Consider the following 18989-nt stretch of genomic DNA (forward strand, 5'->3'; position numbering starts at 1 on the left):
TCTCGCCCAACCTCAGATGTCACCGTTTACATGGCGCGTACACATCGCCATCATTAACCTGCTATTGAAGGCTGAATCGCGGAGACGAGCAGCCCAACCAACATCGGAAACACGTCTTCACCTAGCCCGTGAGTGCCGCGTCACAGCAGGGCTGCCGAGGACGATGAGGTCCATGCCAGAGGTCGATGCGTCCGAAGAGTTGGGCCAACTGACATGCCTGTTGCAAACACGTCTTTGTCCATGGACGGATGACAAGTTGGGTCGAAGATGAGAATGTTGTCCAAGTGACACATTTCTGCTTCATCATATGCCAAAACTGCTCGATCCAGAACGTGTCTGGACTTCTCGCGTGGCTCACCAATGCAAAGTGACTCAGATTCCACCCCGTTCAAATCGAATGGATAGATTCGTGTCAATTGTTCAGCTCTGATTGGATCTCGAACAGATACAACTATTCGGAGCCCCTTTCGGCCGGCCTCCAAGGCACACCAGTGATAGCTGAAAAATAAAGTACCCATTGGTGCGCTTTTGCTTGGGGCCTAACAAGAACAACGAAGGCGAAATTATATACCGAGTAAGTTGATAATTTTAAGTCCAAGTTTTCCAGCAAAGTAGACCTCAACCGGGATCCGAGAATGAAAGAAGCGCAAATGCTAGACCTTAGGTGACGTACTAGGGCGGAAACTCTAACTTATAAGGCTGCTAGGACGTGGGGATTTTTACCGCATCGAATAATGAAAAGACCAACAGACTACAACTTAATATCTACAGAACAAGAGGTACCTAGCAGGGCTTCAATAAGGTTCTTAGCCTCGAGGGAGATCGTGTTAGTCTCTTACACGTGCAATGCAGCTAGTGCCGAAGCGGGGTGGGAAGATGCAATTTGACGGAGGAATGAAAAACATATCCGGGCAAGGGTTTGTTAAGGGACAACTCACTGAATGAGTGTCTCAATGAGTATCTGGTTTTGAATGAGCAAGTCATTGCATGAGTGAGAGAGGGAGAGGGAGAGAGAGTAAGTGGATGATCGGATGAGGAGGAAGGCCGTGGATCGTGAGAATGCAGTGCCCTGAATTGCAGCAAACACCTCAGCAATAGGTAGGTAGGGCAGGTGGGCCCGGCTAAGGCGCTGTCTGCCCGTAATTCTGACGTGGTCACCTCATGTCATGGCAGGGAACCCCGCCATTGCGCCGTGCCCCTCCAAGTTTATCGTGCGCTCGATAACAAACTTCAACTGAAATTCAGTCTTCCCAAGTTTTACCCCGCGATACTTTTCGACCAGACCACACTTCAGCTTCCCAAACCCGGCACTCACAGCTCCGTTCTCATCCGTCTTCCCATCTCATTCTTGACATTTTTGTGTCTCCATCTACCTTAGCAGCTAACATGTCGTCCTCCATCATTGAAACCATACCCATCGATCACGTGCCTGCCGATCACGTCGTTCACGTCGCTTTCTTCAAGGAGATCGAGAATGCTGCGTTTTTGCACCAACAGCTCCTCGACCGCAACGCAGACTTTGAGTATGCATTGATCGATGCCTCCGTGGTATGGCACACAGCCCATCTGCACTAAGCAGTAGGCGCCGGAAATGACTGCTAATCACAAACTTCAACAGGCCGTCTCCCGAACCCATATCCTGGCTGCAGCCTTCAAGGCCGTGACCGCAAAGGTTGACGGCAGCCTCAAGACCCCAAACGTCCATTCCGAACTCGTCGCGTCCCTCAGCTCTGCCAACAATGTACGGTGACTTGTCTTGCATTTCAAGAATTGGGTTTCAGGTACTTTGGGGTTCAGGCACTAACTGGCAATTAGATTGCAGAAGCCTACCGTCGCTTTGGTATCAGCCCGTCGACCAAGGACGTGATCGTCGTCAAAATCACCTCCCCGAGCGGCCCGCCCTCTGCCCAAGACGTGGATCAACATCTCAAGGATAACTTTCAGGGTACCCCGACCCCGTTTACGGACGAATCCATTGCGACATCAACAGATTGGGCCAAGGTGCGCAAGTACTATAAGTTGAACGGTCTCGCATGGCTCGACGCCATCAAGGACGAAGCGGAGCGCAGAGAACAGCTGGAGACTCTGGTTCTGGGTGCAATGGCATTACGCACGGCATAAGCTGCCAAACTACGCCGGCGCATGCGTGGAACATACAGGTCATTCACCTCTGTTCTTTGAATGGATTTGTCGTAAGTCATATAATCGTAATTGCTAGGCTTTAGTTCTCGAGGGATATCTAACCCAGTACCTAGGATCCAACTCCTCGCAGCCCGGACGATTTCGAATTCCAAAAAAGCGCGCCAGTTTAGACGGATACCCCAATACTACTCTTCATTCTCCTCACCAATTCACTGAACATCGCATTGCGTCCACTTCGTGTTCGCTGTACCGCATACCGATTTTCATGCGCTCTTCTTAAGCGATACTTCATGCATTCTCCAGTCGACCCCCAAACGAGATACTTGTACGCTTCGATGGCCTGGGACTCTGCTCTCTTCCGTTCCCGCATATTGCCCGAACCTGTCGGACAGACCAGCTCGCAGCTAACTTCGTCCGCCATGCCTTGCAATTGTGCAAAGACTACCTCAGTACAAGCTTCCCCATCGATACAAATTTTTCGAGCCCGCCTGACGGACTCAGCATTGTGGGAAGCAATGATCAAGCTGATTGATGGCATTCGGAGATCACCCTGCAAAACATTTCCCCATTGTTTCTTGAGGAGACTTTCGGCAATGCTATCGTAGCAGGCATCCGTGCCTTCTTTCGTTTCGTGGATGAGATGTCTCGGGTCGGTTCCAATGTATGCACCGCGCACAAGCTTTACGCCCAAGGTGAAGCCTTCTTCTCTTGCGACTCGAAGATGTCTTGAGAGCGTCTCTGGGGTTGACTTTAGGTACGCCTGATACGTCCCGTAGACAAGTGCTTGCCTTGGGGCGGTATTGTACTTTCGCATGTACTCCATGGTCCAATCGTCGATAACAGGCTGCAGAGAGGCCTGCTCAGCGTCGAACAAGAGGCGAACACCACGCTCGGAAGCGAGAGAGCAGACGGAGTTGATGGCGTCGGTCAGGGCGGCAGAACGTGGCAAACGTTCTGCGAGAGAATCTAGTGCTTGACGACCGGCACCAGTAAATCTGCCAGAACAGTCAGTAGGCGTGGTTTGAAGGATCAAGATGGAGAAATGAAATGAATGGTTCCTACTTGAGAGCAACAAAGTCTCCTGGTTCTGCCAGCCGTACTGTCTTCAAGGTACCTGTGGCCCAAGGAATAATCTCATTGCGAATGCACTCTTCCGCAATCTTGCCTTGGCTACAAGCACCCAATTCCTTTTTCTGAGCGTTGGTCAAGGCAACCTCCTTTGCGTATCCCAGTATGACACCCGAGAACCCAATATCTTTGAGACCCTTGATGGTTCGACCAACTTCGGCTGGAGTTTCTCCGGCGCAGAACTGTGCGTAAACTGTTTTCTTTAGGAAGAAACGCAGGAGCGGGTTCTTGTCTGGGTTGAGAAGTGGATTGGTAGCGTGTGCAAGGACGGACATTAGCCATAGCGAGGGCGGAAGAAGGATAGGCGAGGAGGATATTATTGTCGATGATGGTGTCTTACGTTCGAGTGCTAGGTGTGTAGGTGTCGTGTCTGCGTCTAAGAGCTGATTATTCAACAAAGGCCGCCTCGTAGACAGATGGATGGATCTTTCCAATGTACTCATGGGAGGGAAGCTGCCATGTTGCCGAAATCCAGCGCGCGAGGCAGACGATAGGAAGGCGGCATGCAATGGTCTTCTCCTAAGAGCAATGCTGTATTGTTGAGTAGGTGCAAACATGCCCGCGGCTCAAGGACCGCAAGGTAAACGCGCCCTTTGTAGAAGCTGAGGCTTAGGATGCCTTGGAAAATGCAATGATCAATGCGAGTTGAGGAAACAAAGCTTGGTAGCGGAGTAGGGCAGAGGGGTGGTTGCCTATTTCTAAGGTAGGCTTGATTGATGGATAGTTATTTACTTAGTGACATGGAATATCGGCGCGAGAGGTACTACAAGGTAGGTAGGTAATGTACTCGACGACCCTACACATGACATAGCCTTTATCTAGCAGTCTTTGCAAGATGCCCGAACCCACTGAAAGTCCCAAGGCCGTCTCACGGACTGTACCATAATCTCAGGTAGGCCAGTGTCAATGGCCAAGAAGATGAGGTATTGCTGTGCGCCGAGGCCGGCCAAATAGCCAACGATGGCTTTGGTGAAGTTGAACCAAGGCCCCCTTATCTCTTTTCACAGACCCATCACGTGGAGGTCTTGTGCCTCAGAGAGATAGCCGACTGTAGCCGGAAGCGGATGCGGAGCGTTTGGACGGACCCTGGCGATGATGCAGAGCAATTTGCGAAGCCTCCCATTGGCGAATGGCCTTGACCTGTGATGGCGGTGCGATTGGGTTCCATCAAGATGGTTTCGATGCGACCAGGATAATCTGCGACTCGAACATTCTAGTGATTGTGACCTTCCATCTGCAGTCAACTAGATGGCCGGCCATCTTGGTACTTGGGCAGGCGTAGGGTACTGCGGCGATGTCCTGTGGTACACTGTCTCAGTTTCGCGCGGCATAGGGTCAGCTAGGCCATATTGAATCGGGCGGCGCAATAGCATGCGGATTCCTTCTCCTTCGCAATGCAGAGGTCACGCGCCAGCTTCGGGGCTTTCTGCTTCACGCAGGCTTGGCTCGGCTCGGCGATCCTCAGCGCAACCAACAATCCGTGGTTACACAGCACCTGAAGGATGGTTTTTTTTTTTGGTTTTGCAATGAGGTCCGCTTTCCCGGTGGAGAGCCTCGAATTAACCACTCTGAGGCTGATCGGCCTTCGGTGTCTTGCCAGATCCAAACCGCCTGCGTAGAGATTCCACATAGCCAATGGAACGGCCCCGAGCAAGACCAACAGCGTCCTGTAATCCACCGTATACCAGTCCAAAGAGGAGGCCATATCTTGCTGTGCGAGCTGCCGTTGGAAGAGAGAAGCGATCTGGATTGAACAAGAACTATTAGTACGCGCATACATGCGCCTGCATGGGACGGAGTTGACCTACTCCACAGACTGAAAGTACCGGCCACGGTCAAACTGGCGGAGACGGTACTGATGAGATCGCTCTGGCCTCGATACCGGTCGATGGTGCTCTCCAAGCCAAAGGCCATGAGCGTCCAGAAACTAAGTCTGGCTCCCATGGTCAAGCCTTCCCTGAGGCCGCCGTACATGGTGTGGTAGTTCTTGCTCTTGTGGTAGAGATACCATCCGGTCGTCGTTGTTGGCATCTTGTGCGCGTGCTCAGCACGGAAGCGCAGCTGAGCTATGCGACCTCCATGGGCGAGACCCAGAGTAGTTCCGATACCAAATCCAATAAGCCCTGCGAGCGGGATTCGTGCTGGTGTCGGGATGGAGAGGCGTGCCTCGGAAGGCTTCTGGCCGAAACTGAGGCTTTCGGCCAACGTCATCTGCGGTCGTTCGGCCATGGTGGGATCGATACTGGGAGGATAATCGGTTACGAGTTGTGTTTTGTGGTTTTCATTGGCGTATTCAGGCATCTTGGAAGAGCGGACAGCTTGTGGCTGTTGGCAATTGAAGACTTTGGTGACGAAGACCGGGATGCACGGCCAATGTGCTCACCTCAGGTGCAGAAGTCCGTGATCCGTCAGCTCCTGGGAGCTTGGGCCATCTCTACACACAACACGAAGTCATGTGATTTCGCATTGGGGAAAGTGCCCCGCGGTCCCGAGCTCTGTCGGTCGCGACTTCCCCGCTGCTTACCTGACAGCTGCCACCTGAGAGAAAGTAAGGTACCTTAGCATAGTTCTTCACCCACCGACGATCCCCAACTAACATCTTGGTTTGCGACGTCCCACTGTCGCCTCCAACAATTTTCATTCAATCTCCATAAGGTAGAACAGGTACACCTCGCAAAGATGGTATGAAAATAGGTCGCTGCCTTTCCAAACCTTATCGTACTAACACTCTTGATCAGCAGATCGACGAGACCTTCTTCTCGGTACGCTTCAAGTACGGTGCCCACACCATCTTGATGTTCGTCGACGGCCAACAGCAATTCTCCGAAGTGACCACATCGCTGCTCGAGGTGCTCCGCGATCGCTTCCCCGATGGCCTTACAATCAACCACACTTCCCCCGAGACAACCGCCGTTCCTGGAGGCGACGTACAACTGGCTTATGCGCTGCCAGTCAATGCCACCGATTTGACTCAAGGATGGAAGAATATCAAGGTTTCTGACAGCGATACGCCAGTTGGCAAGGGCTTCAAAGATAATTGCATTGTCGCATTCTCGTTTGATACAGATGAGCCTGAGTTCTTGGTCGATATCCCGACCCTGGATGATGAGATGGAGGATGAAGAGGGCATGGGGTCGGACGCATGATGGATAACACTTGGGATTTCAAAAACGATACACGCATGGCGTTGGGCGATGGGGTCGCAGAATTATGAATCATGTGCGTCAAACTTGAAAGGAGTGGCCTTTCACAGACACACAACAACATCTGTCTGCACAGATGCATGTATACCAGGCAATGAAAGATACCGCCTTGGCTAATTCACACTCATAGATTGTAAAGCGAAGATCCAAAAAGTTCTAGGCATCGAAACAAGCTTGTTTTTTAGTTAGCAGGCTACCTAAGACAGTTCGTCATGACTGCCACATCTGGCCCCTAGAATTCGGGACTTATTGGTACATCACAGTCTAAAGGCTTCTTATGGCTTTGTTTAATGCAAAGAACATGTGAAATTGAACCGCAATTGGTAGGAAGATGCATTCATTGCGCATTGCATCGAGGCAAGAAACTACCTTACGATTAGGACAGTGCCTGGAACAAATGACGTCGGTGGCCTGGACCCGGCTACTTTACAGCAGGTGAAATGGTCTCCACTACGGAGTACGGGGGCACCCCAAGTGCCCAGACATAGTGCCTGGCGCCCTGGTCAGGGTTGCTGTCGCTGTAGCTAGGTATCCATTTGGACCCCTTTTCCACACATGTTCCGTCCCATGTCACCCCCAAACGCAAATTGCGACGGAAAGCTGGACGAAACAGGAGGAACTACTCCGTATTATTATTGTTGTTATTTTTTTCCCTTTCCATCTCGACTGTAATTATTCATACGACTAGACTAATCTTTTCTTTCGGCTTCATATCCCTCTTTTCACAACAAGGAGGCTCGACACCAAATCCAGCTGCAGAGTCATTGACTTCTGCTTCATGCTGCCGTCTACATGTCCCTAGTGGCCCTCCTCCGCCATGGCCTCCGCCTCCTGCTGCCGCTGGCGGTAATCTCGACCTTTTGGCTCTATCTCTATCCTGTCTTCTTGGGGTGCGCATTCCCTGTCGCTCCAACCGGCAGCGCATCGACGAGTCCGAGCCATGTTGCCGACAGCAGCGCCGCTGCTTTCCTCGAAGCCGCGCGACAACATATTCCTCTACCAATCCCCCTACGATCAAGCGAAGCTCGCCCCGCGCCTTTCCGCCTTCTCGCGCTTGGTGACCCCCAGCTCGAGGGCGACACGTCCATTCGAAAACACGATGGCCCAATCTTCCCTCACGCCAGAAGTCTATGGTCCCATGTGACCTTTGGATCGAGTCACTCGCTGCGCCAGCGCATTCGTCACTCTCTGCACGACATTGTCGATATCTTCTGGGAGGACGTCTTTGACGAGCTCGAGTCCATTCGCAAGCGGATAGACCTCTTTGGCAACGACTTTTACCTGGCACATATCTTCCGAACGGTACACTGGTGGACTCGCCCTACCCACGTTACCGTGCTCGGGGACCTCTTGGGCAGCCAGTGGATTGGCATTGAAGAGTTCCGGCGCCGCGGCCGTCGGTATTGGGATCGCGTGGTGCGAGGGGCCGAGAGGGTTCCAGACGAAGCTGCAGTGTTCCCGGCCATGGAGTATGACCTCACTGACTACCTTTCCGTCTCTGGTGAGCCCTCTGCTGTGTGGCCGCGCCGTGTCATCAACGTGGCCGGCAACCACGACATTGGTTACGCCGGCGATATCAATCAAGACCGCTTCGGCCGGTTCGAGCGCCTCTTTGGCAAGGCAAACTATGAGCTACGCTTCGAGCTCCCCATCCAAGACCCGAAACTCAACGCCACCATTGTGGACGACGAGCAAAATCCCGAGTCCGATCGCCTGGCCCCAGAGATTCGCGTCATTGTCCTGAACGACATGAACTTGGATACTCCGGCCAAAGACACGTCCCTCCAAGACGACACATATGCCTTCATCAACGCGGTCATTGAGACTTCGGCAGCGGTAGAATACAGCGGCCATTTCACCGTTGTACTCACTCACATCCCGTTGTACAAGCCTGAAGGTGTTTGCGTCGACGCGCCCTTCTTCGACTTTCATGGCGACCACGATGGTGGCGGAGTCAAGGAGCAGAACCTGCTCTCGGCTGACGCGAGCAAGGGCTTCCTCGAGGGCATCTTTGGCATGAGTGGTAACACGGAGGCGCCCGGCAACGGCAAAGGTCGCCGCGGCGTCATCTTGAACGGCCACGATCATGAGGGCTGTGACACGTACCACTACATCAACCAGACGAAACCAGATGATCGGTCATGGGAGGTCGAAACCTGGCCGACCGCAAAGAGCCGCGGCGCAGTCGGTGCAGCTGGTGCTCCGGGGCTGAGGGAGATCACGGTTAGGAGCATGATGGGCGACTTTGGCGGCAACGCAGGTCTGCTCAGCGCCTGGTTTGACGAGACTACGTGGACCTGGCAATTTGAATATGCAACTTGCGCCTTGGGCACCCAGCACTTTTGGTGGTTCGTCCACATCATCGACCTCATTGCAGTCGTAGCACTTGTTGCGTACGGCGTTTTAGTCGTGACAGCGACAAGCAGTGCCAGCGTTGCAGCACCTGCACCAGCACCAATCCCGGAGGAAAAGAAGATGGTTCAAAACGGGGAGGCCAATTCATAATAATGTTGCTCAAATACCCGGCCAGGAAAAGCCTTGTCTCATTTCTAGTATACAATCTCATTTTGTAGCATTACTCGCATCATTCTTGCAATTTCCATCCGGCATGCTGTGATATTATGTCTGACCTTTTTCGTTACGATGGCAACAGTGTCCATCCATCGCCTTTATGATGCATAAGTATAAGGACAGCGCTGTCGGTGATAGAACCTTGGGCTTGTACACCCGAGCTGTTACGGATATCTTTCATCAGTCGCGAAGGACCGAGCAGCTGCCCCTTACCCTAAGTTCCACGACACATCCCCCAAGTCAACACGTCCGGCCAGCTTCGCGGTGAGGCAATGGGTTAGGCGTTCAGCTCACACGTCCAGCTTGCGATATTAGAATAGATCAAGCTGTGTTCTCTGCCGCTTGCCAACGCTGAACCATGGGGGACGACCCTGCGCAGAGGTGCCAGATTGCGCTGCGTACCTGATCTACTGCGAGATGTCTCACCGCCATGTGGTCTCGTACAACTTCTGTGCGATTTATGATTACGTTACTACATCTGAGGGTGTGCAATGCATCCATCAATTCATTCGGGGACGTAATGTCGATACGTTCCAGACGATACCAGCTGGATTGGGTCAAGTAGCTTCGACTCCGCGAAAACGCGACCTTCTCACGTCGTACAAGTGCCATGGACGCAAGTCCGATTCTATGACAGCACTGGAAGGCTGTTTTTGTCGCACTTCTTTTGTCCAATTCCCTCGTATGCCTACCGGCCTCCCTTGCTGGACGCCGGTTGCCCTGCTTACCGGGGAGAACAAGGCGAAAGATCTCATGATGGATTCTATAAGTGTTGCCCTGTTGCTGTTTCGCCATCCATCGAGGTTATACTGGTACGACCTTTTGCACGACACTCGACAGGAATCCAGGCATGCATTCTTTGGTCATATGAGCTCACTCGGACCTTTTCGATCCCAGAATACCCAATACTGAGCCGGTCTTTCAAAAGCCGTGAAGTATCTCGGGGATATCGAGAAACACAGAAATCGTCACCAGACCAGGAAGCATTGTCACCCTGATAGCATTGTTGCTGTGCCAGCCTGTACTTCCTCGTGCAGCCTCATGCTGAGTGAACCGCAAACATTGATGCAGATGATCTTGCGGTGATACTGGTTCATGGTTTGGATATCAAAGCCTGGAAAAGAAGACAGTTTTTTTCAAGGCGTTACGGGAATATAATTCAGGGCAACGGCGAGGTTGAGGACATGAATTAAAAGCATCGACATCAGCCAACATTGCAATATAACCTCGAGTCTTCGCAACCGCAACGTTTGGCACTCTGCTCTATATTTACCGTTCAACACCACTTCTGGAAACAAGGCTTATAGACTGGTTCTCGATACCGTAACAACATGCGCTTCTTCCAAGTCACACTTTTCACCCTCTTCACGGCACACGGTCTGGCCGCGCCAACCACACAAAAGCCAGACACCAGCTCCCTCGCCGAAGCAGACCCTCTCATCGAGGCAGGAAAGACACCGCCATTCAACCCATTATGGCACTACTGTCAGTTGGCCTGCCGCTGCGACGACTTGAAAGGAAAAGACAGAGACGGGTACGTGGGATCCTAATCACTCTGCAATTTCGTACTTTTCACAAAAGAGTGTTGCGATCGAGTCATTGCCAATAGACTAATCATTGGCAGATTCTTCCAATGCATCACAAACCCCAACTGCGAGCAGTGTGCGAGAGTAGGGATGAAGAAGAACCCTCACCCAGCTTAAGCATTCTCAGCCTCACGGAAGTCTTGGTAGCTAGCTGAGTTTCGATCAATGGAGGATATTTGGAAAGCTGAATTAGGATACCGCCCACTGGAGGTACGTGATGATGGCGAATAGTAGCACGGCCTACGATGATTGATGATGAGCGACGGACAATGGGCTGGAAACCCATAGCCTTATAGTAATGAACAATAGATATCAACTACAGAATCTGGCAATGGAATGAGTCAACCCCTAGGTTATACGTTGATCTAACTGCGCCACTCGATTACAGCTTGGCTTTACATCGCACAATGGTACGCCAACTTTGATTGAGCCATTCCCTCATAGAGGTGTTCTGGCATTGTAGTAGTATACAGAGATTCGTACATATGCAGACCTACGTCGTCAAGTCTATATGCAAGTTGGGACGCCTCTTCGCCGCCCAAGCTTGCCTGATAATACAAATACAAATAGTTTTGGTAAGAAGAGAGAAGAAGTGGGTCTTTGTGGAAAGCACAAGATGTGCTGATTAGCCAAGGGATTTTGGTTGTGCGTGGCAGCCCCCTCTTTACTGCTTCTTGCTGGCGTCGTCGCCCTTAACGAACCATCCGCTGAAGGAGCCCATCATGCTCTGCATGGCTTCCTGCTGGGCCTTCTCCTGCATGGCAGCTTCCTCCTTGAGCCACTTTTCACCGTTTTCGCGAATCTCCTTCTCGAGCATCTCGTAGTTGCGCTGGCCGCGCTCACGGGCGATATCCTGGAGCATCTTACCCTGGGCGAGAGCCTCGTGGGGGTTCTGTTCACCATCGGGGGAAACCATCAAGGCCATGTTAGAGGGCTTGAGGCCGAGCATGCCACCCAGCAAGCCCATGCCTGAAGGCGCCTTCTTCTTCTTGGCTTCCACCTGCTTGTTGAACTCGGCACGTGCAATCGCCTCGCGGCGAGCAAACTCGGTAGGAATGTGCTTGCCCTCAAATGACTTGAGGACCTTGCGAACATCGCCGTACTGCATGGTGTGGATGTACTCGAGAAAGGGAATCAGGCTGACAAGCTCCTTGTCCTTGGACTCGCCCTTCCACTTGGGAAGAACAATGGCGTTCTCTGGCTGGTTCTGGACGTGCTTGTCGCTGCTGTCGATAATGATCACCTTGGACAGGTCGCGATTGAGGTAAGACAGATCCTGCATCCGGGTTAGAGGTAGTACAGAGAATGGTTGAGGGGCATTCTACGAACCTTGACGACTTCACCATCCTTGTACTTGGTCGCCTCGCGGTAGAGGGGCCACATGATGAAGCGGTAGGGGTCAAGTTTGCGAACAAGCGGCTCGCCAATGGCGAAAGGAACGCTGGTAAAGAGAACCAACTCGTAGTACTGGCTCAGGTAACGCAGGAAATAGTCAACGCCGGGGCGCTTGGCCACTCTCCAACCGTGCTCGCGCGTCCACTCGCTGTGAACGAGCATATCTTCCAAGCTGATACACAGGGTGTAGGGACGCTCAAAAGACGGATCGGGATCAGGGAGCAGCTTCTCAAAGGCAGGCTCCTGGTAGTAGTTCAAGAAGTCGCCGGTACGGGCGGTGACTCTGTTCCACCAAGCGCCGAACCCCCATCCGTTCGGTGCATCCTCGGCGTGCCGGAGCTCGTCTGCCTTGTCTTCCCAGTTTCGGCCAAGGTAGACGGCACCGGCAGCCCCGAAGCCGACGAAGGCGAGAAACATGCGGCTCGCAAACTGCTGTCTTTTCCTGTCTGTTGATGAGACGTATGCCGAGTCGGGAAGCTCTCCACGCCCGCGACCGCCGCCCTGGGCCACAGCCTCTTCTTCAGCGAGGGCAGCCAGCGCGGCCTTGTTTGTCGCACCAGACATCTCGTATGCTAGGGTGGAGGGGATTCCCTGGGTGAGGTCGGGTAGTGGGCCGGTAGGTGCGGCAGGCTCAGGAGCTTCGGTCTTATCGGCGGCATTCTCGGCGTCGGATTTGGGAGTTTGTGTTGAGGATGTCTTGGATGAAGCTTCGGCAGCCTCTTCGTACGCTGCTTTGTATTCGGGACTTGACGACGCCGAGGTCTCCTCTTGCGTCGATTCAGAAGACTTTTGCTGATCAATCGGCTTATCTGAAGGGGAGCCTTTCGGCTTATTGTCCTGAGCAAAACCCCTAGTCCATGATGAAGCTAGGAACTCGGGTCCCCTCGCAGCTGGTGTTGCGACAGAGCGGTAGAGCTGCGCTGCAGTGGGCTGCAGACGCGCGATGCGAGCTGCCCTTGACAGCATGGCGTTTCAAGGGCCAATGTGGACGTGACGAGGTATTGATGGCTTCGAAGCTGGACCGTTGTCTTGATCTTAAAGTTGATAGATGATGGGGACGTACGTGTTGCGCCAGCGGACGGGAAAAGATGCTGGTGCAAGCGTGTGAGGTCGAGGTGGAGTGGGTTTGGCGATATTCCTGACGAAGGCACTAGAAATTTTCGATGAGGAAGCACACTGTCCGGACCACCTTGGAACTTTCTGACCAGGGGAACGAATGACAGCTCGTTGGGTGCACGGTGCCTTGAGAAGCTTGGGACCTGGAACTTCACTGTGAAGTGGCTGTTCTGTAGAACCTGGAAGGTGCCCCAGGGAGCTGGTGCCACTGTGGCCAGGGTGAGAAGGAAACTGCAAAAAAGCGTTGATCCACCAAGGTAACGACTGGGTGCCGAGTATTCTCCGGCTATCTCCATCGGCGATAACTGTACGCTTAGGTAAGGCACTGCACGGATAAGGAACCTCGAATGAGGTCATTCTCGATGTAGATGTTGTCCCACCTTTAGTTCTCCCCAGCAATGATTGGTTATAGCTCTCATCTGCTTAGTAACTAGGGTGCACGTCCTCTGGGAAGGGGCTCACGTGCGAACCTTGTCCGAATGGTGGACGCGCGACTGATGGATGTCCTTCGTCCCCTCCGGCAGTGACCTTCATGCATGAGCTGCATCCACCACCGCCCACCGAGTGTCCGTCCATCCTGAGTGCTGCCCCCCCTCATAACTGCGCCATACCCCCAGTGCTTCCATCCGCAACTCTTTCCACTTCGCATTTCCCACCTGTTGCACCCCTCAAAGAATACCCTCGAACCTCACCTAACCTGGCCGAATCCCTCAGATACAGACACATCAACACAAGCCGTCCAAATCAACCTAGCACCGTCACAATTCCCTCTATCGTCACCATGGCCGTCGCGCGTGGTGAATTCTAGAGGGTGGTCCCCAAGTTCGCATCAACGATCACAATGGGACCACCCTCTGTGATTCACTACGCTCTGCGAGACTGTCTGTCGACCTGCAACAACCTCACCAATCAAACAAACTAAACACAAAGCTGTTGAAATCTCTGCACATAACCACTAGATACCATTCATTGAGGGAAAAATCGCCCCGCCACCCCGCCACTCCCGACGCTCCTACCCACCAACACTGTTGGCGCATTACCAAAGCCTCAACATCTTGAGTATACATTGAATACCTGGAAAGGATTCAACAACCCAAGTTACCGTAGCATCACGCATATCAAACCGAGCCACTGACCGCAACAATGGTTCGCCGCGGCAAGATATCGAGAGCCGCCGGCTCATCACTCGACCCGACACCGATTGCATCTACTCTTACCACACCACTAAGCTCCGCCTACCCGTCGACGTATGCCTCCGAAGTTGAAATAGATGCACTCGGAGACAGCATCGGCTCTCTCACTCTGAGCGAGAGAAGAGCAGCCAGGAGGAAGGCTAAGCCTTTTGCGTTCATGGCTTTGCCATCAGAACTTCGCCTCAAGATTTACGACTATTATTTTGAAGGAAGTGGTAGCGTCGTGGACCTCGACCCGGACAACTACAAGACCTACCACAAAAAGCTCGGAATCCAAAGAACTTGCCGCACTGTCTATCAGGAAGTCTCTCACTACTTCTACAGCAGCCGCCCGTTCCGCATTTTCCCAACACACCCGGGCAAGTACTTCAAAAGTAAGAAGCCGCTCTTGGCTCGTATGAAGCCAAGCTCAAGATCGTACATTACATCCTTGGAGCTTCGCCTTGGTCCCGGATGGAGTAAACCGCCGCGAGGATGGGTGGTGACGCCAGCTCTGGGCCTCCACGAGTGCGTCAACGTCCGTCGCTTGACGGTGCTGGTCGAATGCGATCCCAGCGACGGCATCTTTAACGGTTTTCGCCGGTCGGATGGCTTTTATGAAGGTTTCAGCCAGTCTCTCCTGACGGAAATATTCAACCAGATGCCCTGGATCGACACCGTCTATTTCGACGCCTGGCCTGGTGTGAAGAAGTCGGGGGGAATGATGCGGGCCCTTCTGGAGGTGACATCGGCGAACAACCGGAAGATCAGATGGGGCCCTGAGAGAGGATGGACTGATGGACCCGAAGGCGACGAGGTTAAGCCGACCAACTCCTTGGTTCTGGTGCCTCCGGCGTCCGAGTTCAGCACGTCTAATATGGGCGTCCTGGTCATGGCTTGAATGGTGACTATTGAAATTGAACGGCGTGGACTATCAACTTTCCTTTGACTTTGGGCAAGCTCGCGAACGATACTGAGCTCTTTTCTTACGGGACTGGATGGCACGGACATGAAGGCGGGCATGGAATTTTCGGTTGAGCAATGTGCTGCTCCAGGTAACCGACACCATCATCCCTCCTGCAACGAGATTGTAATATTAGCATAACGAGGAATGAGAACGAATACACCGGTCACCAGCATTACCAAGGTTCAAACCTAGATGATCAATCCCATGACCGCAGTGAGTGAGATTTGAATGTGCTTATCATCAAATGTGAATAACAACGAAGGATTTCGGGGCGCAGTAATTGCATGCCACCACCCGCATCAAATCGCTCTTCAAAGGTCTACGCGAAGTCATGCAGTGTACCTCCAGCGCGAGAAGAAAAGATGGCATTGACTCTGGCTACCCCGCGTTTTCAATTCCTACCAGTCACAGTCAGCCGTGCGATGTAAAGGTGGCAGCTGGCCGTTGGCGAATTTACTTGCAACATCCATGCCGAGTCTGATGTTACTTCTTTAGTTTCGAAACTCCCTCCTCTCTGGTCTTCCCACCACCAAGATGGAAGAGCTTCCCCGCGATCTCGGGAGAGACAATGCGGGCCATAGGAAGCCCAGGGTCCAAAGGGGTTCAGAGGCCCGAGCTCTGTACGTAGATGACCGGGACCCGGACGCCGTCTCACCGACCGCCCGGCCCCACCATCCCACCTTTCCCAGCGTGGCCAAAGGCAGGCGGTGGATTGACGCTTTCCAAAATTTTGGTTTTGTCCCTCTGTCGCAGTCGCAACAGCCTCGCATCCCACCTTGTGCAACACTTTGTCAACAACTTTCTGCGCCCGCAACCCCTCCATTCGTCCTTCTACCTACGATCACAGAGTTCAGAGTAAATATTCATCCAGGAAAATTGCAGGTGGCCCAATCATGCCTCTAGATACCTCCACTTACTCCATGGCGCTCCTGCGCGTCGATGGCCGCCGCTGGAACGAGCTCCGACGCCTGCACGCCCAAATCCGTACCCAGGAAGCTGCCGATGGCTCGAGCTACCTCGAGATGGGCCACACAAAGGTCATGTGCGTTGTTACAGGACCTGCTGAACCCCAGCGTCGCGGGGGTGCCGGCGGCCAGTCCAAGGAAGCTGCCGTTACCGTCAACCTCGTCGTCGCCGGCTTCAGCTCTGTTGACCGTATGAAGCGAGGCCGCAACGACAAGTAAGTGCATCTAGTGTGTGCATGTGCGTATTGCCTCGGCTAATCGTTTAATCTTTGCAGGCGATCACAAGAACTCGAGGCTACCATTGCCAAAGCTGTCTCGGCGAACCTTCACACACATCTCTTCCCCCACAGCAGCATCACCATCTCTCTACACGTTTTGTCGCAGGACGGTTCCCTTCTGGCGGCTCTTCTGAACGCTTCGACACTAGCACTAATCGATGCTGGCATTCCCATGACCGACTACATTGCTGCTTGCACTGCCGGCTCGACCTCTACATACGCAGCCGCCGATGATGGTGCTGACCCTCTACTCGATCTCAATACCCAGGAAGAGCAGGAGCTGCCGTACATGACAGTGGGAACGCTGGGCCTCACGGACCGTGTTGCCGTAATGGTGTGTGAAAGCCGTGTCCAGGTCAGCCGGTTGGAGGGCATGCTTGCTGTTGGTGTAGATGGATGCAAACAGGTGCGACAGTTTATGGACCGCGTGGTCAAGGAGAAGGGCCGTCAAATGGTACAAGAAGGTACGGTAGAGAAAGGCACCGGGTTGGACTTGGAAATGGAATCATGAGTGGAAGCATGGAAGGCAGCATCAACCACAGAAGTGGCTCAGCGGTATTGGCAATGGTCAGATTTCTCCCATCACATTGACTAACTAATGTACACACGGTCCAAGCTAACCATCCATGCAGATTTCAGAGGACAAGCGGATGCTTACAACTCATCATGGGGCGCGGGGGCTTCAGATGGTGTCTCCTTAGGCGCGTCCGTCTCGGTTTCGGCAGTAGGATCCGTGGCTGCGGTAGAGGCGGTCGCACTGCTTTCCGAAGACTCGGGCTCGATCTCCTGAGCTACCAATCCATCAGGCAGCTGTTTCTTCGCTCCCTCACCAAGACGAATAGCATCGATCCAGCTCTCGACGCTCGTCGCTTCGAAATCGCCCTCGTAGTGTCTCCACCAGTTCCGGCGTGCGTTGACGGCAATAATCTCAACCTCGCTAGCAAGGCCAAGACTCTTGAGGACAGTGGCCGCGGCCGGGTTTTCGTCGGGAACGGAGAAGAAGGGGAACAGCTTGCGCTTGGCCTGGCCGTGCTTATGGGCGATCTCTGACAGACTAGTAAGCGCCTTCTCGGCCTTCTCGTTCTCCTTAGAGGGCACGAAGGCCAGGACGCAGGTGTGGGACTTGGTGTTGAGGCATTCCGACAGGAGCCTTCCGGGCGTGTTGGCAATGGGCAATGGAGGAATGACGTTGAGGACAGGGGCGGCCTGCTCGGTTGACGGGGTCTCGGTGGCGGCTTCAGGCTCAGGGGTAGCCTCCTGCTCGGCGGCAGTGCTGGTGCTTGACTTTTCGGAGGCAGGCTTGCTCTTCTTCTCAGGCTTCTTCTCTGTCTTCTCGTCGGCCTTCTTCTTGTCGGCCTTGGGCGCGGGGTCGGGGTTGGGGGAAGCGACCTGGGAAATGAACGACACCAGCCCATCCTTCTTTAGTTCTCCATCGTAGACAATAGGTTCCTTGTCTCCACCGGGCAGTAGCACCAGGGCGGGGAAAGACTTGACTCCGAATTTCTCGACAGCCTTTGCCTCCTTGCTGCGGACCTGACCAATTGTGACAGCGTCGAGGAAGTCGATGGCGACACTGCGGAGCAGAGCGCTAGTGGTGCCCTTCTCAGTGAAGAGGATTGCCTTAGGCTTGTCACCCTCGAGGAAAGAGTCGAGGTCCTTGTCAGTAACGCGCTTGACGTGATTGGTGATCTTGTCGACGACAGCCTCAACAATACCGGTGGCAGTACGGGGCCCCTGGTAATCCTCGACAACGGGCTTGCCAGGCTTCTTGCCAGGCCTCACAATCTTGAGGGTAGGGAAGCCCTGCACGCCCATCTGACCGCAGAGAGGCTTGTTGGCATCCTCGTCGCAATCGACGGCAGCAACCTTGGCCAGACCATTCAGGTTTTTGGCAGCCTTTTCGTAGGCGGGCTTGAGGTTCTGACAATGACCGCACCAGGGAGCATAGAACTCGACAATCTAGCAAGCTCAGGTAAGCATGTTGAAAAAGAGGTGATTGATGTAAACAACACCATGAAAAATTTCTTACCGATGTGTAGTTGGATTTGGCAATCAAGCTGTCGTAATTTTTGGCATCAACTTGGAGCACAGCAGAGCTCTTTGGATACATGCCAGCGTGGGCGCCAGGCAAAGCCGACAAAACGGCAGCGCCAGCTGCAAGGAGAGTGGGGTGATGCATCGTGGTGGATAAAGTTTAGCAGCAATGCACCTTATCTGTGAAGTGTGGGGTGGGCAAGGTGAGTAGAAGTGCGCCGGATGGCAGCGAGTGATGTGACGCCAGAGACAATAGAGACGCGGATGGGCAAGGTAGAGGGAGAGAGAGAAGGAAAAGAGGAAGGGAGGAAAGGGAGCCGGGAGATAAGAGAAAAGGTGTGGGAATAAAAAGTCAGAGCATGGAGCTGGGTTCAGCCATGTGAGTGAGCTCTGTCCCTGTCTGCATTTATGGAAATGGGAAAGCAAGCAAAT

The 18989-nt window shown here is 53.3% G+C and overlaps 10 protein-coding genes across 10 annotated transcripts; 6 read left to right on the forward strand and 4 right to left on the reverse strand.

Annotated features, from left to right (window-relative positions):
• Nucleotides 1-1386: 1386 nt before the first annotated feature.
• On the forward strand, nt 1387-2121 carry CPAR01_01829 (uncharacterized protein; the record flags this gene model as incomplete). The annotated part of the gene is made up of 3 exons (XM_060486117.1): nt 1387-1548; nt 1619-1741; nt 1816-2121. 3 exons carry the CDS (start codon nt 1387-1389, stop codon nt 2119-2121), a joined length of 591 nt encoding a protein of 196 aa, XP_060356974.1.
• A 187-nt stretch (nt 2122-2308) lies between these two features.
• On the reverse strand, nt 2309-3827 carry CPAR01_01830 (proline dehydrogenase; the record flags this gene model as incomplete). The annotated part of the gene is made up of 2 exons (XM_060486118.1): nt 2309-3137; nt 3205-3827. 2 exons carry the CDS (start codon nt 3825-3827, stop codon nt 2309-2311), a joined length of 1452 nt encoding a protein of 483 aa, XP_060356975.1.
• Nucleotides 3828-4829: 1002 nt separating this feature from the next.
• CPAR01_01831 (uncharacterized protein) lies at nt 4830-5571 on the reverse strand (the record flags this gene model as incomplete). Its single annotated transcript, XM_060486119.1, has 2 exons — nt 4830-5014; nt 5079-5571. The coding sequence occupies 2 exons, from the start codon at nt 5569-5571 to the stop codon at nt 4830-4832; spliced, it is 678 nt and encodes a 225-aa protein (XP_060356976.1).
• A 378-nt stretch (nt 5572-5949) lies between these two features.
• Nucleotides 5950-6416, forward strand: CPAR01_01832 (uncharacterized protein; the record flags this gene model as incomplete). Its single annotated transcript, XM_060486120.1, has 2 exons — nt 5950-5952; nt 6009-6416. 2 exons carry the CDS (start codon nt 5950-5952, stop codon nt 6414-6416), a joined length of 411 nt encoding a protein of 136 aa, XP_060356977.1.
• Nucleotides 6417-7265: 849 nt separating this feature from the next.
• CPAR01_01833 (uncharacterized protein) lies at nt 7266-8978 on the forward strand (the record flags this gene model as incomplete). Its single annotated transcript, XM_060486121.1, has 1 exon — nt 7266-8978. The coding sequence occupies one exon, from the start codon at nt 7266-7268 to the stop codon at nt 8976-8978; it is 1713 nt and encodes a 570-aa protein (XP_060356978.1).
• A 1397-nt stretch (nt 8979-10375) lies between these two features.
• CPAR01_01834 (uncharacterized protein) lies at nt 10376-10747 on the forward strand (the record flags this gene model as incomplete). The annotated part of the gene is made up of 2 exons (XM_060486122.1): nt 10376-10578; nt 10669-10747. The coding sequence occupies 2 exons, from the start codon at nt 10376-10378 to the stop codon at nt 10745-10747; spliced, it is 282 nt and encodes a 93-aa protein (XP_060356979.1).
• Nucleotides 10748-11294: 547 nt separating this feature from the next.
• On the reverse strand, nt 11295-12991 carry CPAR01_01835 (NLI interacting factor-like phosphatase; the record flags this gene model as incomplete). Its single annotated transcript, XM_060486123.1, has 2 exons — nt 11295-11906; nt 11960-12991. 2 exons carry the CDS (start codon nt 12989-12991, stop codon nt 11295-11297), a joined length of 1644 nt encoding a protein of 547 aa, XP_060356980.1.
• A 1293-nt stretch (nt 12992-14284) lies between these two features.
• CPAR01_01836 (uncharacterized protein) lies at nt 14285-15214 on the forward strand (the record flags this gene model as incomplete). Its single annotated transcript, XM_060486124.1, has 1 exon — nt 14285-15214. One exon carries the CDS (start codon nt 14285-14287, stop codon nt 15212-15214), a length of 930 nt encoding a protein of 309 aa, XP_060356981.1.
• A 959-nt stretch (nt 15215-16173) lies between these two features.
• On the forward strand, nt 16174-17034 carry CPAR01_01837 (3' exoribonuclease; the record flags this gene model as incomplete). Its single annotated transcript, XM_060486125.1, has 2 exons — nt 16174-16460; nt 16521-17034. 2 exons carry the CDS (start codon nt 16174-16176, stop codon nt 17032-17034), a joined length of 801 nt encoding a protein of 266 aa, XP_060356982.1.
• A 143-nt stretch (nt 17035-17177) lies between these two features.
• On the reverse strand, nt 17178-18702 carry CPAR01_01838 (uncharacterized protein; the record flags this gene model as incomplete). Its single annotated transcript, XM_060486126.1, has 2 exons — nt 17178-18482; nt 18553-18702. The coding sequence occupies 2 exons, from the start codon at nt 18700-18702 to the stop codon at nt 17178-17180; spliced, it is 1455 nt and encodes a 484-aa protein (XP_060356983.1).
• Nucleotides 18703-18989: the final 287 nt, after the last annotated feature.

This window comes from Colletotrichum paranaense, assembly GCF_030867605.1.
Source record: "Colletotrichum paranaense strain IMI 384185 chromosome Unknown Scaffold_1.1, whole genome shotgun sequence".
In the NCBI taxonomy this organism is placed as follows: Eukaryota; Fungi; Ascomycota; class Sordariomycetes; order Glomerellales; family Glomerellaceae; genus Colletotrichum; species Colletotrichum paranaense.